Source organism: Lates calcarifer, linkage group LG6 (genome assembly GCF_001640805.2).
Source record: "Lates calcarifer isolate ASB-BC8 linkage group LG6, TLL_Latcal_v3, whole genome shotgun sequence".
NCBI lineage: Eukaryota > Metazoa > Chordata > Actinopteri > Centropomidae > Lates > Lates calcarifer.
In genome coordinates, this window is record NC_066838.1 from 11,598,509 (window position 1) to 11,615,752 (window position 17,244).

The following is a 17,244-nucleotide window of genomic DNA, read 5'->3' on the forward strand; positions in this document are numbered from 1 at the left end:
TGACAGATGTTAAACAATGCTAACTATTTGCTTAAACTACTCATGTTGAAAATACAGTCACATTCAGTTTTAAGGCAGCATCAATAAGTTCTTTTCTGGCACTACTCTCAGGCCAAACTTTATGTCCCACCAGTGGTAGAGCAAATTTGTCTTGATTGTCCCAAGTGTGTGTGCTATTCCATTTTTAATGTTCACATCTCTCCCCTGTTAGTGATATCAGGCTTCTCTGCTTTGAAGTGTTCAGAAAGGTTTTAAAAACTTGTTTGATGTGGTTTGACATTGTACATTATGTGGGATTATATAAACTAGCTTGTTTGGAGCAACTTTTAAAAACCACCAGTGTGGCCATAGACTTTAGTCTTAATAGTGTAGACCTAATAATGCTGTATCACTCACTTTGTGAGTAAGTTTAGACTACCACAGTAGATCTCACTCCTACACTTTAGTTCTCATTGCTCAACGGAAAGGGAAATACCAGGTGCTTTGCCAAAAGCAACACTAGATCTAGACAAACAAGCCATTCATTTGTTCCCACTCTGTTCCATATAGTCAGTCTCACAATTCATGAATGAGCAGTTCCTAATAATGTCCCACATAGTTATTTATATACAAAATAATATCTCAGTGAGACCCTCTCTGTTTTAATCAGACCATATGCTACTGTACCAAGGTCAATTGGACTTAATCTGTGTTTTCCTAAAGTTGAAACCACCTGTTTCATTTTATTAAATGTGTTACAGAAACCTAAATTCCATTTTCATGTCATTCCCTCCATGTGTGGCGGGTTGAACTTTGGCTCTCCCCGAGAAGTCATTCACTTGTGTTTATCCAGACTCAGTGGGTGAGAGCAGCAGTGCTAAAGTCACACCTCAGGCCACTAAAACGGAGTCTGGATATGAGGCCCCCAACATCAGGTGTCCAACAGAGAATCTGACGTGCCAAAGTTCTCACACAGGATGACCATAAAGGATTCTTAATTGGACTCTGGCTCTCCTTTGAAGACGAGATCAGTCAAAGTCAGGTTAACTATTTCAATTTCTAAATTCTGTAGATGCCTGTTTTGTCACATACTATTAAACTAGTGACATGACCAAAAATAAGACTCTTCATTTTAGAGGTAACTAATGTAAACTGGTAAAACCAACATGCTTGTGTGCTGGGTGCAATTTTGTGGGAACTGTCAGTCAGGTGTTGATTCAAATCAGTAGAGTGCTGAGTAGGGTGCACTTGAAAATACAGTTTAATTCTAACAAACAGAGCAGCTTTCCTGTGTTCAGCAAATCATGATGGGTTTTTACTTTTATGATTTTTTTGTATTCTATCTTAGCTTTGAAACTAACTAACTAAAATGTTTTAAAAGGTCATAAAACAAGTCAAAATATAGTTTAATACATCAGTAAATAATTCTGTTAGTTAGATTATTAGTGTATTGGTATTAGATTCGAGTTTTAGGGTTAGGAAATATTAAGTTTTATACTTTTCCTTTACAATACTATGCTTTTACCTTTCATAAGCTCATTTTATTTTTCTGCTCCCTAATTTTCCTATCTAATAATTTAACTGTGTTACTGTTTGGCAGCTTTCTCTTTCTGTAAGTTGCCAAACATTTCCTTGAAAATCTTCTAAAATGGTTTTGTAAGGATTGTCAAACCTCTTTCTTTTCTTTCAAAGTTGTTGTTTTTTTGTTTTTTTGGTGACTGCTTTATTGGATAAGACAGTGAGGACAGACAGGAAATACAGGAGAGAGAGAGAGACTAGTTGCCACCTGACTGAAGATATATTGTACTGTAAAGTGGTCCTGTTATTTTGTCCATCCAGTGCGTTTCTGCTGTTGAGCACAACTCTTGCTCTTGTGTTTGGTTGAGAGGTCCATATTATTTATACTACAAAACATTGCCATGAGCTGTATAGTTATAAACAGTTTTGATGAGATTGACAGATTTTCCATTACAGGTCTGCTCTTATCTTAAGTAGTAGGTCAAAAAGTGTATAGCCTCTCAGTAGGTGCAGTGGTCCAGTTGACACCTCAGTCCTTCCAGACAGGGTGACAGCATCTCCATGGCCTGATAAGGTCCATGCAGTGGCTGACACCAGGGGAAAGAGGAGAGGCTCCAGTGGCAGGAATGTTGGGAAGACGGTGGGAAGGAACTGGCCGTCCCCCACCTCCCGGATCAGCTGCAGCAGCTCTTCCAGAGTGAGCACATTTATGCAGACAGGTTGTAAACTCATTAGCATCTTCATAGCAGCAGAGGTGACTCACAGCTAGAGCAATGAGAGATACGCGAACACAGAAGTCCATGCGTCAATTAAATTCCTAACACATACTTGCTCAAACACTTATAGGTGATATTGCTGGATGTGAAAACTTGGTAGTTTGTCGGTGGCTGTGGTCAGCTTGATTTCACTTTTATTACTCTGGATACCAATAGTAACACTGACCGACAGCATCAGTTCATTGAAACTTCTCAAACCACCATCCTTATGTTCAGTATGTTTTACCGACAATACTGTTTCCTTGTTGTGCTGTCAACCATCCTGGGAACTCCATAACTCTGCCAGAAGCAGCATGTAAATGTCAGAACAACTTGTCTATTGTAACCAATGTGAATTCATGCTGCTCTTTGTGAGGATGGAACCTACAAACTTTTACAATCACCTTTTAAGTTTAGAAGTGCTAAGTAAATTATTTGAGATTTAAATATTTAAAAAAAGGTTGTATGTTTGTGTTGAGTTTCTTACCCCAACTTTTTATTTTGCATGAGCACGTGCCACCACAATTCAGTATGCATTGGAAGTGTAGCAAAGCCTCGAACAAACATGCACAGATGTCTCCACGCGTTGTCCTCAGAATGTATTTTTAAACCTAATGTGTGTGCAGTCATAGTCTTTTTATTCATTCAAAGCTGTAGGTATTTTTCTGTGTGTATGCGGCCTGTGTTTGTATGTGTTTTGAGAGAGTGCAAGTTCATAGGTTCTAGTGTGTGCCGAGGCAGCCACAGGTGTGAATGCCATGTGACTGAGGTCAAGAAGGGTAAAGTGAGAGTGTTCAGCTGTCTGCTTAGATCACTGTGAAAGAGGAGTATGTTGGGAAGGTACCAAGTAACAGTATATAGTGAGCCTAGCAACAAACACTGTTAGCAACACAACTTTTAGTTGTTAGTTTGTATGTGTGCGTTTTCATTGGGAATTTAGCTGCTTCTGTTATCCACAGTGACATATAGTGAGTACAACACAAATTCAGGGAAACAACCTTTTCAGTTACAGGAAATGGTTTTGATTTTGTACCAGTAACCCGTGAGTATGTGCATGTTCGAAGTCGTCAGGAACTTATCACATCTGAAAACAACTTTATTTATCTTTTTTTTTTTTTTTAAACAGTGTGTAGTATTGCTCCATTTCACAATAGTGCAAAATTTTTATATTTTCAAGTTCCTCATAAATAACAAACATAAATAAACAATTGTCACCACATTAAACACAAACTAAAAAAAGGTTACAGTCACATTGAAATTGCACAAATGGATTTAAGATAACTTTAGCAATCTTTCTATTTACAGTTCAAACAGCAGAATGGAGGCCAAAGTCTTACATGGTTTCGTGCACGTTTCTCTCTGAGTCTATTCCTGACTTACATCAGCTTCACACGATCAGCATCTCCATAAGACCATCACAGCCCCTATTCTACTGGGTCCACTCTAACGAAAAGTAAGGTAGTTTTAGATAAACAGATAAACAAAGCCGGATCAACTAAATCCTTCAAAATAAGGAAAAAAAAAGGCAACTTCTCAGAAGTCTGGAATGGCATCACTGCGCTACACATGAACTGAACCCAGGTATTTACTCTTAACTGAGCCAAAAAGACTCAGTGTGATGCATTTCTTTTAGACAATGCAAGTTCAGTTGTGACATTACCAAATCACCTGCCACAGGTTATATAGCCAGTATATTTGTGGTTAATTATACAGTTGTTTCAGTTTAAAGTTTGTTGCAACAGAGTTGGATCCATTTCAACAATGAGGTAATATAACAAGACACCACACTTGATGGAGTGTAGAAGGGAATATGACAGCACCAAGTGTCAACAACATCACTCATTAGTGTCAAGTGTTGGTATACTGAAGGTAAACTAGTACTTGCTGCGTTAATGTCATTTTAAGCTGTCACATGTCTGAGGATTATATCCACCTCTATGTCTTTTTAAAAATAATTGGGAAGTAGGATTAAAGAAAATACAGAGTCCATTCATTGACTGGTCATTAGGTTTGCAAGCAACCGAAGCTTTTTGCACAAATGTAGCAGACAGAAGGTACAGCGTCATGTGAGATCATGCTTGTGGCAGTGAAGAAACATTTAGAAATGCAAATGAAATGCCGCATATCAAAATGCAACAATCAGTCCTCTCAGGAAAAGCTCCAAATGCACACAATCTGAACAAACTACCTCTCTCACACTTAGACATTCTCTTTGTCATTTCCACTGACGATATGCACATCATACACCTGAATAAATATATTAAAAACACTCTTAAATGGTCATAGGTCTGATCTGTTTCGTTCTGTTAGCATCTTCAAAACAGAATATATAGGAATTTATACATTTTTATAAATACATATGGTTGAACATAATTATTCTCTGTATAAAAAAAGGATCCAAACTCATTTACAGATCTGAGGGCCTCGCTTTTCTGTCATTTGTATCCATGCTCTCTCGCAGCGTGGGAAGGGTTTATAACGTTGCCTGTTACTGCCACCTAGTGTGACATAACAGCACTACAACATTTTATCCTCCTGTTGGGAGGTAATGCCAGGACGTAAACATGCATGGTATAACCAGTCAAACACTACATTCCAAAAGTAAAATCATTCAGTTTCTCTTTTTTATACATTATTGCAAAAAAAAAAAAAAATCCTCACATTAAAATAAAAATCCTGCAGAAGACAGCAACATCAAACAAAATACATTTACATCACACATGACAGAATTAAGTGTCCACCACATTTCACGATGAGTGTGTCAAACACTGGAGTGGTGGGGAAAAATGTGGGGCTTGAGGAAAGACCGGTCACTGTTCACACATCTTTATCCAGAAATATTCTTGAATAGAGTGGGAGCTGGTATGTGTATGGTGGAGCTGTACAGTTCCAGGCATCTGGTTAATATAGTTCCAAATTATTGGCAAACTTGGTAAAGAGCAGCCAGATTGGTTTGACCATAAAATAAAATAATAAAAAAAAAATCTTGGTGGATCTTTCAGCAATCATCTGGTGTTCCCTAAATACTCTTATTTATTTTAACCATGCTTGGCAAATCTTTACCAAGAGTGCCACTAATTCTTGAAGGTACTGTATAATAACCAAACCAGGAGCCTCATTCACACCATTCCTCTTCCTCTTGTCCCCCTTCCCTCCATTTACCTGTCCACTCCTGTCATCTTCCTCTTCCCCGTCTCAAACCGAGCAGTTGCGTCTCTTCCCAGAGCCAGTCTGGGCTGTAGCAGCAGAGGCTGAGCTCAGCCAAGCGGTGACCCCGTGTCAAAGGCTGGTGGAGGAAACTGAGAGGGTGGGCGAGGAAGGCGGCGGGAAGTTCAACAACTCCAACACGGCCACTCCCACACTGCTGCGCCGCGTGAACATGCAGGACGCTGCCACCCATTTGTTGCTGCGTGGGTTGTACTTCTCGATGGAGTTGAGACTGGAGCTGCCATCGTTGCCTCCCACTGCGTATAACCAGCCGTCCATAGAGACCAGGTCATGGGTGCTCCTGGAAAGCAAACAAAAAAAGAAAAAACAAAAATCTGAGTAAGAAATTCTGCATGTATTGTACAGCCATATTTTTAATGTACTGTATGACAAATCATTTTTGCGGCTCTCATCTGAAATGAAAATTAATCTCTCTGAATTCTGTTTCATCTAGCTAATTCAAGTTTTATCAGAGTGCCAAAAGAAGTCCAGTGCCTGTTAATTTACATTGGATGCTGTGTGCTTCACACACAATATGCAAACCCACTGTATGAACATTGTCAGTGGTGGTATAGAAAGATGAAAGAGACAAAACAGATTGTGAGATGTGTCGTACAAATGGAACAATAACTGATATATTTTAATTTTATCAATACTACAGCTTCATGCCATGAAGTACCAATAATACTTTATGTGATTGTTAATCTTAGCTGAGGACCAGTGGGAAAGTTAGCAAAGATTAGGTTTGAAAATACATTTGAATATTGATTTTCAGCATGTGGCAGCCATGACTTTAGTGGATGCTTTGGGCTGTGTAAATGGAGCCTCTCAGCAACTGGATAAGAAAAGCACTCAGAGCCACACAGCTGATTAACACATGAGTTATTCATGGGGCTCCACAGTCAACTGTTGTTAGGTTTCCCAGCTCCTACAGTATACTGACTCACAGATAAGACACTATGTGTCTGGGGCCAGGGGAATAACAGATTTTGCTGATACGACCACAAATAACTGACTCCTACATTTCTAAATCTCCCTCCCTGATGCTGATCTTGTATCAATACAAAGCCGTGAGAATGTGTACGCAAGCCTGCTTTGATAATCCACCGCAAGACAGGTTTCATCTTCTAAGAAATAAGAAAGTGACGACTGTTGTGGAAAATAGGTCATTTGATGATTATGCTGTAAGGAGGTTTAGGCAGTAAGGAAGACGCTCAAATGCCCCAAATCCTACGCATTGAAGAGCGAACATTTTCCACAGAGCAAAGTAATCGCAGCAGGGGTACCCTTCTGACAAGTTTCATACAGACAGCACTACAGTGTGTGTTAGCTTTTCAAAGGAGACTTTATCCTTTACCTAAGTCAAAGCAAAACTGGGTTTTGCACCATACACCCTTCCTGTCCAAGGTGATATGTTTGTTATGAGGCACAAAAGGATAAAAACTGGACAGGCCCTAGCAAAAATACTGAGTGCATTGCAGGTGAATGCATTTAAGCATATCATTACTGTGAGTTGAACCTTTGCACTTGGCATAGTAGAACCGGGTTGTCCTGATGGCTCAGTTGGTTAAGGTGTGTCTCATTTAATTAAATTCCCTGGATCCATCCCAGGTCCTTTGTCATTTGCCATCTCCTCACATCTTTTCTCTCTCTTAACTATACGAGATCACATAAACAAATACAGAAAGTCCAAGAGAGTGGAGATAGAATTTTTGTTCTCAAAATATGAGCTGCAGACATCCTGCAAAATTCTGCTTCGATTGTAATAGAGAGGTCTTTTTACTGATAAAAATAAAGCAGAGGCTTGTAGTGAGTTATGTGACTGTGTAACTTTAACATATGGCACCTTTTGTGCCATGTTGGACTGAAATGAGGCCTACTTATTTTCTTAAGTTTTTAAACTTAGTAAACTGCATCTCTACCTTTGTGATGTAACACGCAGAAATACATTTGGCTGCTAGCTGCTTTCTCAACTGCTTTGGTGGCTGATAGTCTTCCACACTCAACATTTATCTCTGCAGGGCTCATGTCTCTTGTGCAGTTTAACTCTCTTATGTTTAAAGTGAGTTGTAGCAGTTAAAATGTTGTATTTGCTGCATTGTGGGTAGAATTTCACTTCTTCCTATGTTATACTTTTAACGGCTTTGTAAGACTCTTCATTTTCATTGAAACTGGACTTGCCTGTTCTGTTTGAATCAATATGAATTCTGACTAACCTGCGGATGTTCATGGGGGCCACTCCCTCCCAGGTGTTGGTTTTGGGATTGAACCGCTCCACCGAGTTCAGGCAGCTGGTGCCATCATTGCCTCCAGCGACATACAGCATGCCGTCCAGCACGGCCACCCCGGCACTGCTGCGCCGACTCAGCATGTTGGCGATGGCTGTCCATGTGTTGCTCTGTTCATTAAATCAAGAGATTGCGCATTGGTCACATGTTCATACATTCATCCATACCGTCAGTTTTTTTCCTTTCACATTCAGCTGATCTAAACCTGGCAACCGACAACTTGCTTTGATGATAAATTTAACAGCAGACAATTTACCTGCGGGTCATATTTCTCCACTGTTGCGAGATGTGAGGAGCTGTCATAACCTCCCACTGCATACAAGCTGCCATCTGGAGGGGGAAAAGGGAGTAAACACTTGGAATGTAAATATTAGCGGTCGAATACCACACTAGTAACTCCCTCTTGATTCCAGATATTAAAATGTAGACAGCGAAACATAAACATACACACAGTAGAACAGTATGTTCGTGATATTATGTTTTCTTGCAAGTTCCTACCCAAAGTTGCGACTCTGACATATCTTCTGCGGGTGCTCATGGCAGCGATTGAGGTCCACGTACTGGTCAGAGGGTCATAACGCTCTGCACTGTTAAAGGAGAAAAAGACTTATATTCACTGCAAGGCTGTCCTACTCAAACTGTCTTTGAGACTTGGTCTAGAGAGCACACAAAAAAGCTGCGACAAGCTATAACACTGTACTGAATCGAGGCTTAACAGTGTGAAGATGTTTAGCATTCATCACCAAAATGTCATTCCCTCTGTACCTGTTGAGACAGGAGGCTCCATCATAACCTCCAGCAGCGTACAGCAGGCCATGCAGGACAGCTACACCCAAACAGCTCCGCCGTGTTCCCATGGAAACCTCGGGTTGCCAGGAGTTAGTGATGGGGTCATAGGACTCCACGGTTGCAAGGTCTGAGGTGCCATCATACCTGAGGAGATTGTGGAATTTTAATGACTGAGGTAGCAGTATGTTGCCTTGAATCATCTCTAATGCAGTGTATGTAAACAGGAAAACTAGTTTAAAAGGCATTTTTAATAGATGAAAGACCATGACAGCTTATCAGTAGCACAAGGTTGAAGCAATAATTTTTTGCATCATTCATCTCTTTGTAAACATCAGGTTTGTAAACATAACAAATGTTTGAGTAATGGTGAGTTGACTAGTTTTGGGTCAAAGGTCAACATTATGGTGCTCATCACTCACCCTCCAACAGCATAGAGTCTGTTGCCAATGGCTGCCACGCCCACCCGTGCCCGCCGAGTAGACATGGATGCCACCATATGCCAGCGGTCTGTCCTGGTGTCGTACGCCTCGCAGTCTCCATGGATGGCAAACAGGCTGCCACCACCTGGAACACACAACATGGTGAAAAAAATGCATTAACATCAAGCACTGATGAAAACATTAAAAAGTTATATTGTAAGCATTACGATTTTGGCCTATGTGTGCCATCATTACAGAGGAATTGTTCCAAGTTGTGGGGTAATGTTGGCTGAGACCCACATAGACTCGTGGTCCAGTGCAGAATCAAGTTCCCATCTTAATTGCTGTTGAGGAATAGCTTTTATTTGGATATTTACATTTTAAAATAATGAATAAACAAGTATGTTGTATGTTTTTAGGCTTAGGAACAAACAATGAACTTAATTTGAAGTTGTATGTTTTAGCTGTGAGAGAATTTTGAAGGTATGCAAGGCTCCGACAACAAAATTCCACTGACAAAATGAGATCTTTTTCTTGTACAACTTAAACTAAAACAAAAACCAATGATATGATCTCTGAAAAAAAGAAAAGAAAAGAAAAGAAAATCATTACTCATCTAGATATGGTAAAGCAGGAAGTGGCATTCAAGCAAGTGTTTCACTTTACTTCAGTGCACACATCAAAATACGGAAAATTTTTACGTCACATGACAACACTACAAAACTCCCAAACAATATTGAATCTTATAATTATATCACTATTTTTTATCTCCCAGCTGTAAAACACTGATGTCTGTATAGTTTAGCAGTGACATGAGATGTGTGGTTTAAGTGTACCCTGGTGGGTACCTTCAGGGGCACACTGACCAACGGCGAAGAGCACAGGGCTGGCACCCTCACAGCGTCGCGGGCGCGTTCGGCTGTTGCTGAGGACTCCCCTCTGCTCAGGCATCAGGTGGTACTTCAGGGCCTCGATCAGCAGGTCTTTGCACTCCGAGTGATGACGCACCAGCAGCTCCGTATCCACATTGCTCATCAGAAAGTCGCGCCTCAACAATGGCAGCCGTACACACTTCATCAGCTGATGCAGACAGAGGATAGTGGGTGGTGAGTTGTGATCAGGATGGGGAAATTGAGCCAATTCTGAGAAATCATGTGAGGTGAAATGGGTCTTACCCAAGGTACATGCTGCCTGCGTCCATCTATATCATGTTTCACCCAGCTCAAAACAGCACGGTACACTTCCTCCTCAGATGGCACGTTGAGATTGTCACTGGAGATCAAATCCAGGACCTGGATGGAGAGGACAAAGCAGATGGGCAGACACATTCTCATTTACAAGAGCAACCTTTTCAGATTTAAACTCACAGTACCTTAAATTCAACTGTGATCATCAGAAAAGCACTTGCAGAAGTGAAAGAAGGCGACAGTGAAAACTGCCTAACCTAACATGTCAACACACAGGAAGTAAACTGCATTGGCCACAGACAGCAGTTCCTTCGTGTTGTACCTAACTCAGTCTGCTGAGCTGTTGCCTCTCCTTTCTCCCTTGATTTGCTACACTTTACCCAGACTGATATTTGATGGGATAGTTGATGCTCTGCTTTGTCTGTGTTCTTGTACAATGACACTTATTTAATCAATCAATGAAAAATAAAGCAAAACAAAATCACCCTTTTAACTTTCACACATAAATACTTGTTTGTCATATTAAGGTCTCTATGTGTGTAGTGGTGCTACGATATATTTAAGTTACCACTATGTGTGTGTGTCTGTGGCACAATGAGTGCTGCAGTCTGAGTGGCTGGCTGGCACTGTTCCCAGATCAACCCAAAGCTGGCAGGGCTGGGTGGGGCCAGAGCTGCCAGCAGCTGCTGCTGCTGCTGCTGCTGCTGCTGTCTTGCCTGGCCAGGGCAACGGTTAACAGCCTCCCAGGAACAGCCTCCACTAATCCACAGTCACACTGAGATATACTGCTGCTGCTGCTGCCCCACCCTGCAGTCTCTCTTACCTCTGCATGCACACACTGCATCATGTTAACTCAAACAAAAGTGTGTGTGTGTGTGTGTGTGGAGGAGATGTTAAAGAAAACTGCCTGTGTTTACGAGAGTATTAACTGTCCTTGTAGTATGGCTGCAGGAATGCAAGCGTATGAATGAAATGGGTTTTGGCTACGTCAAGATGCTTAAGACGTCTTTATGCACAGAGTAATTAGGGTGCATCCACCCTTTGTTGTTTTCATAATGTCACACATGTAATGCTACACCAGTGAAGCATCACTAAAGCTGGCTAGTCAAAATCCTGTCATGCTTCGCCACTTCCTTTACAGAACAACGAAAGAAATATGGGGCATATTTCACAGCTCCGTGAGCTCAGAGTCCTTTAGAGCAGCCAGTACATAAATCCAGATCTGGTGCAGATTTATGACAGACACAGAACAGCTGCAGACAGAATGGGTGGAAAGCCAAAGGAAAGAGTGAGACAGAAGAAGAGAGATGAAGAAAACTAGTCTATTTTTAATCTGCCTTTCTGACGCTTAACTTTTACTGTTTTAATGGACTGTGCCCACACATTCACACTGAAGATCCAGTCTCAAGGCTTTGAAAGCCACAGATAGAGAGAGTGTCTCAGTGCTGTGGGAATTGTTCCTTAGAGAGGTGAGAAGATAATGGGAAAGTGATGCTGGCAGCTGTTTGTTGCTTCTCTTCACATCAGCACAACTTTAGCACCACTTTAATTCATTGCTGAACATTTAGATTTAGTATGATGTTTTGAAGCCAGTTTCAATAAAAGCAAAACATTAACATTGTAAATTAGCTTTAGAGTTATGGCAGGTCCCAGTCCTGTGTGTTGATTTTGGGTCGCAGAGCTATGCTATTTTGTACATTTGGATCACAGACTGTGCCTTCATTGTTACTTTAACCTTTATTTAACTGGGGTAGTTTCTCTGAAAACAATGGTTTCTTTTTTTAGGAATACCCTTCTAAATATACGCTCACACTAAGAATCAGCCTCGGTCTGATCTGTTGGCAGCTGAGCAGCTCTAATGAGTAGCTGGTGTGCAAGTCTGGGAATCCAGCTAGCAGTTGTCTGGCCACTGCTGCTGCACTTGACGGCTGAATGCTGAACTAGCTTGACTAAATCTAACCAAAATTTTCCCCCCAAACCCTGGTTGAATAAATAACAGTAAATTAGTGGAACCAAAAAAGAAACACTTACTGACACCTCAGAGAAGTAAGCAATGCTGTTAGCTCTATCTATAACAGCACAGCAGCTGTGAAAATCTCACTGGATTTGCCTAATTACCACTTCCAGGACGGGAACCACAGCGTTGCCACTGCTGTGCCCAGCCGATGAATAAGAGATAGTTTGGCTAAGCTGATGTGCCAGATAAAGTAGTCCATGGCAGCACAGTGGGACAGTAAAACCACAAGAGACAGACAGCGATTGATGCAGCTAGCTGAGGAAGAAGAGAGGTTTTCTCATGAATGTTAAAGACATGACTGCATGCTCGAGGCCACTTCCCTGGGGGAGCCTGTGTGGTTGTGGAAAACTGGTTTGGATACAGGGAGCTGTGGTCGTATTAGTGAGAAGAATATGACAAACAATATGCAGGAACAAATATGAAATGCTTCTTAGTATTACTGTATGTTCATCTTTCTGTTTCGTGTGGCATATTCCTAAGCAACTGGGAGGATTAATCAAGCTGAGCCACTGAAGTGGTCATATTAGGAAATGTTTTGTCTACTAGGCAGTGTTTTTCACAGTGAAAACATATTCTACTTTCATATCAAAGTTTCCTGTGGTGGCAGAATATAACAACACAGCTAAATGTCACAGTAAGAAACTTATCAGTATGACTGACAAACAGAGGAAGCACTTTACAGAAGACAGATTTACCAGCATCTGTTTATTCACCACCATTTTTTTAATGTGCAAAAGACACAGCAGGAGACAGAAAAAAAAGCATCACCCTTACCTGTTTAAGTGGCAGCAGCATGAACTCTTCTGTCTTGGAAACCTCCACAAAGTGCTGCAGGACATACTTGTGTGCTGACTTGAGCAGGTCGCTGCAGGAGTGCGTGTCAGCGAAGCCTCGGATGCCCAGGCAGTTGGAGGGGTCCAGCTGGCTGAGGAGGAACTTACAGCAGGCGTCCCGCACCCCATTGAGCTGCAGCAGGCTCGCTGCTGGGAGCAACGTCTAGCAATTACAGGTGGAAATACACTGTAAGTCTGTTGTGTCTTTATGATGAATAGCGTCAAAACAAAAGTTTTGCCTTTGAATTTGAAATCTTCTACCTTACCTGCACATTGCCTTCCCCAACCACGATCTCTGCTGTGTAGGCATACTGGACTAGCTGCTCCAAAGCCTGAGGGTCGATGTCATGAAGGGTCACATGGGTCTGCCGACTTTCTGACATCTCATCTGCATGACCGCACAGAACGAGAGCTGTTACATTTTTCCTACAAGTTAAAACCCAGTAAAACTCTGACTAATATAGCTGCCTCCCTTCTCGATCATGCTGACACGTGGCAGCTGCTAATGTATACATCACCACTGCCAAATATCAGCACAGCTCATTTGTTGCTGTCCATTTAATCGGTTGTTTTAACTGTGGAGGATTCTGAAAGTCCTGAATCTATACATTCTTGTGCAACGTGGGTGTTCCTGCAGAACAACATGTCAGGAGGTTTCACATGAGGAGTCCAGTGTTTCATCTTCTATTAGTCTGAAGAAATCGCAAACGCCGCATCTGCAGTATTTCGCTTTTTAGATGATCACAAAAGATCAGCAGATTCTGTTAAAATGGGCCAATTAGTGACTGGGTCAGACGAGAGGAAGCCTAGCAGCCTCGCAGCTGAGTCTCAAAGCCAGACAACTAACTGTCTGGAGACACATTGTACCCTGACAAAGGTTTAGTATCGGGAGGAAATCTGAGACAAACGCATACCTCATCTGAACACCTGTGCCTCAGACAGGAAGAGGGGGAAGGAAGCTGCGATGATGCTGAAAGGATGAGGTGGTGTTCACTGCACACACAAGTGGTTGTGTCATCAAACTATGAGCAACAGAACAAAATGATGTGCAGTTTGATGTCAGAGCTTAAAATGTCTGACGCATGCAACATGCCGGGCTTCATGGATTTCGGAGATACGAGCAAAAAGTGAGATGGAAACAGGCAGGGTGAAAGGGAATAAATCAGACAAGTTGGTACAACGTGGACTGAACTTACTGGTAAACATAGCGTGGAAGTAGGGGCTGCAGGATGCCAGCACCACTTTGTGCGCCTTGATTTCTTTGTTGGAGACATGGAGCACAATGTCACATAGCAGGCCGCGCTGTCGCATCCTGTTCATGGACACGAAGGAGTCGTGATAGTGGCGCTTTGAGTTGTGCGAGATGCTGTGGCCATCGCGGTTGAGCAACTGCATGCCCCCCTCCATCATGGTGCCTGATGTGGCGGTCGCGGGCTCTTGCCTGGGCCGCACTCTGGGCAACTGAAATCCCCAGAAAACTGTTTTAATGTCAGTTAATACCAATTTAAATTATCCTATAAAAATGTCTTTTGTCGTCAGGAAAATCTTCCACCTGCAAGAGCTCAGTTCATCTGCAGGGATGCAGGTGTTATGACAGGTGTCCTGAGCAATCATTGTACCTGCTGTTACTGTTATGGTACTCATCTCGACAGCTATGACAGGAAGCCTACCGACATGACAGGAATATTAGCGCAATTACAAAGATTCGTAGGTTGGCTGGCTGGCCTGATTATTTGACATTCAGTGTCAAGACTGATTTAATATCATTGTCAAAAGCTGGGCATCATCACTTAAACTGCAATCAGATTGATGCAGGCCTCTCATCCACTGAACGGTCTTGGTTTATCTAATTTCAAAGACTTCTGACTAGCAAGTTTAATTGCACCAGAATTAGCTGTGAGCCCCCCACCCCCACCTCATCCCAGCTGCAGCCTCGGGTAGGCAGGGTGGGAGGAGAGAAGGATGTAGCCTGAGTTAGCCTTTTCCTTTGTACTTTCAGCTGCCTGCTCTCGGATGGAGAACACACTTCAGAACGTTGCATAACCATCGTCATGCAGCATCTTAGAAGTTGTTGTCTGACGAATATTTAGGATGCACCAAGGCAAATTACTGTACGAGGTATACCCAGCTAGAACATCACAGGCCTAAAACAGACTTCAGGAAGATAATGTTTTTACTCAGAAATGCTGAATCTGATGTAGTCATACCTTACAAGGGTAGAAACATAGGCGTATGGGCGGAAGCTGACTGGTTTGAGTGTGTAGCAAGATACTAATGGAGAGCTTCCACATAGATAATGTGTTGTTTAGAATATCCATAGCTAGGTAAATAAATAGTTTAAATATTTCATACCACACAGCTTGTCCTTGAGTGAGTGTATCCTACAGTGGGATGTGGATAAATCTTATCCTTTAGGAGTGCTTTATTTTAATTTCATTTTTCATTTTTGTAAATGTAGATAGTATTTTCTGTGACAATAAGACAAGCTTATGAAATTAGGACAAATAAGCAGCCATCACAACCTTATAAGGGAGTAATATTGATCAGTCTGAAGTCCAAGAAATGCACCGCTCAAGGCTGAAATATAACATCATATTATTGATTCTGATAAAGTCAGGTTTCACGTGTCTCTCGGTCAAATATACAATCCACCGAGGATCAGTGTCTCATAATAATGTTGTCATCTGTTCAGAGGCACTCTTTCAACTAAACACTCTGCGCTGTCCCACTGAGGACCATCTCAAATGTCACCACAGCTGCCTGGCGTCTAGCGTTGGGTCCCATTTTCCAAAACACAATAGACCACAAAAACACACCAACCATGTTCCTCCGTGAGGGAGCGATCAGCCCTCGCGCTCAAGGAAATAACATGAGACAATACTGCAAACAGGGATTACACAGGAGGTTGGGGCAGACGTGACAACACAATTGCCACAGTTAAAACTAACAGAGTAAAGCACATCCTCTCTCTCTCTCTCTCTCTCTCCTCTCTGGCTCTAAACCTTGGCTGACATCCACACAAAGCTTTGGTGACTCCTCGACAAACATGCACAATCTTGTCGGATACACAAATGCTGCACTATTATCTCTTTCGGAGAGAGGGATGTTTCTGTTCATTTATCAGCCTCCTCATGTGATCTGAAGAACCCCCAACCCCCACTCCATCTATTTTGAATTACAGCAGCTATCAGCTGCAGTAGCGGCAATAGAGAGAATGAATGTGTCATTTCTTTACCGGTGGTTGTGTTGCGGTTATCCTTGGACACAGTGTCTTCCTCGAAGTGATGGCAGATAAATCTGCAGCTGTCGCAGTCAGATTGGTTTAAAATTGGTACCAGTGTCTGGCTATCTCTCCATATTCTGACTCAAGCATACGAAATATGAAGAAAGCCTCTGTTTTGTGCTGTATGCGGTTGACGTCAATGCAAAAAAACTGCATGAAAGCTGACATCGGTTTGTTAAGGTGGAGCTCGAACTGCCGGACATGAAAGTAGCGACGCTGCGGATACTGTTAAAATGTGATACCATTGGAAGGTAGAAGTAAACGCGAAACATACAGGAAGTTATTTCTTAAGCGCAAATGTCGATGGTTTACAATAGATGCTTGTTTATTATTTGAAGGGACGCATGCGACCTTAAGCGTCCCTTTGTGTCTGGTCAGAGTCCGGAAGTGTGTTCGAGAAATACATTTATGCTACTGCGAAAGGCGGGGTTTTTCTCGGAAGCACCATGATTGGTCAGAACCCCAACCATGTCCCACTTCGCTTACCTCTGACAAAAAAATCAAACATACACCAACGGCCAACTCATAAACTCACAGTTGAATAATGTATAGATCATAATCCTCTTTTCCATTACTGAAGGCGGTATATAAATAGAAACTACGCATTTATGATGATACTACTAAAATAAAAGGCACAGTTTAGTGTATATTGTCTATGCATGGGATAACTAGATTAGCTAACGTTAGCTCTGCCTGACAGACAAATTAAAACCAACACTCACAACCAGCCGTCGTCGGTGTCTATGTGACAGCAGTGATTTCTTCCTGTTTGTAAGCTTGCCCAGCTTTGTGGATGTTTAACGTGACGGACAAAAACATTAAAAGGAAAAGATCTCCTCTACGGTTTTCCGGTGCAGCTGGTCATTTAATTTAAACCTCACGTGTGGCATCAAAACACTGCTTGTTCTTGTACACACAGCTTTGACAGTGAAATTTCGAGGTTGGTGTGCTCGCCGACTGTTTTTTTAC

At 41.9% G+C, this 17,244-nt stretch overlaps 1 protein-coding gene and 1 long non-coding RNA gene across 9 annotated transcripts in view; one reads left to right on the forward strand and one right to left on the reverse strand.

Annotated features, from left to right (window-relative positions):
* Nucleotides 1–5,569, forward strand: part of LOC127142561 (uncharacterized) — a 34,722-nt gene extending 29,153 nt beyond the window's left edge. The window contains exon 3 of the long non-coding RNA XR_007813398.1: nt 5,461–5,569. This is a non-coding gene — a long non-coding RNA (uncharacterized LOC127142561). The remainder of the gene's footprint in view (nt 1–5,460) is intronic.
* On the reverse strand, nt 3,328–17,229 carry klhl17 (kelch-like family member 17). 8 transcript variants are annotated; one of them, XM_018665984.2, is made up of 12 exons: nt 16,998–17,229; nt 14,189–14,453; nt 13,259–13,380; nt 12,934–13,155; nt 10,131–10,247; nt 9,804–10,035; nt 8,956–9,100; nt 8,513–8,680; nt 8,246–8,334; nt 8,004–8,077; nt 7,676–7,857; nt 3,328–5,760 (listed from the first exon to the last, which is right to left on the reverse strand). In XM_018665984.2, the coding sequence occupies exons 2-12, from the start codon at nt 14,400–14,402 to the stop codon at nt 5,532–5,534; spliced, it is 1,794 nt and encodes a 597-aa protein (XP_018521500.1). In that variant the 5' UTR covers nt 14,403–14,453; nt 16,998–17,229; the 3' UTR covers nt 3,328–5,531. The 8 variants fall into 8 exon arrangements, with proteins under 8 accessions (XP_018521500.1, XP_018521499.1, XP_018521501.1 ...); XM_018665983.2 differs by lacking the exon at nt 16,998–17,229 and adding an exon at nt 16,228–16,959; XM_018665985.2 differs by lacking the exon at nt 16,998–17,229 and adding an exon at nt 16,228–16,959 and having other exon boundaries at nt 14,189–14,470.
* Nucleotides 17,230–17,244: the final 15 nt, after the last annotated feature.

Coding starts and splice junctions, on each gene's coding strand:
- klhl17 (XM_018665984.2), bottom strand. CDS start 14,402: ATGATGGAGGGGGGCATGCAGTTGCTCAACCGCGATGGCCACAGCATC. Junction 13,381..14,188: donor CTTCCACGCTATGTTTACCA/GTAAGTTCAGTC, acceptor GCGGTCATGCAG/ATGAGATGTCAGAAAGTCGG. Junction 5,761..7,675: donor GCCCCCATGAACATCCGCAG/GTTAGTCAGAAT, acceptor TTTGCTTTCCAG/GAGCACCCATGACCTGGTCT.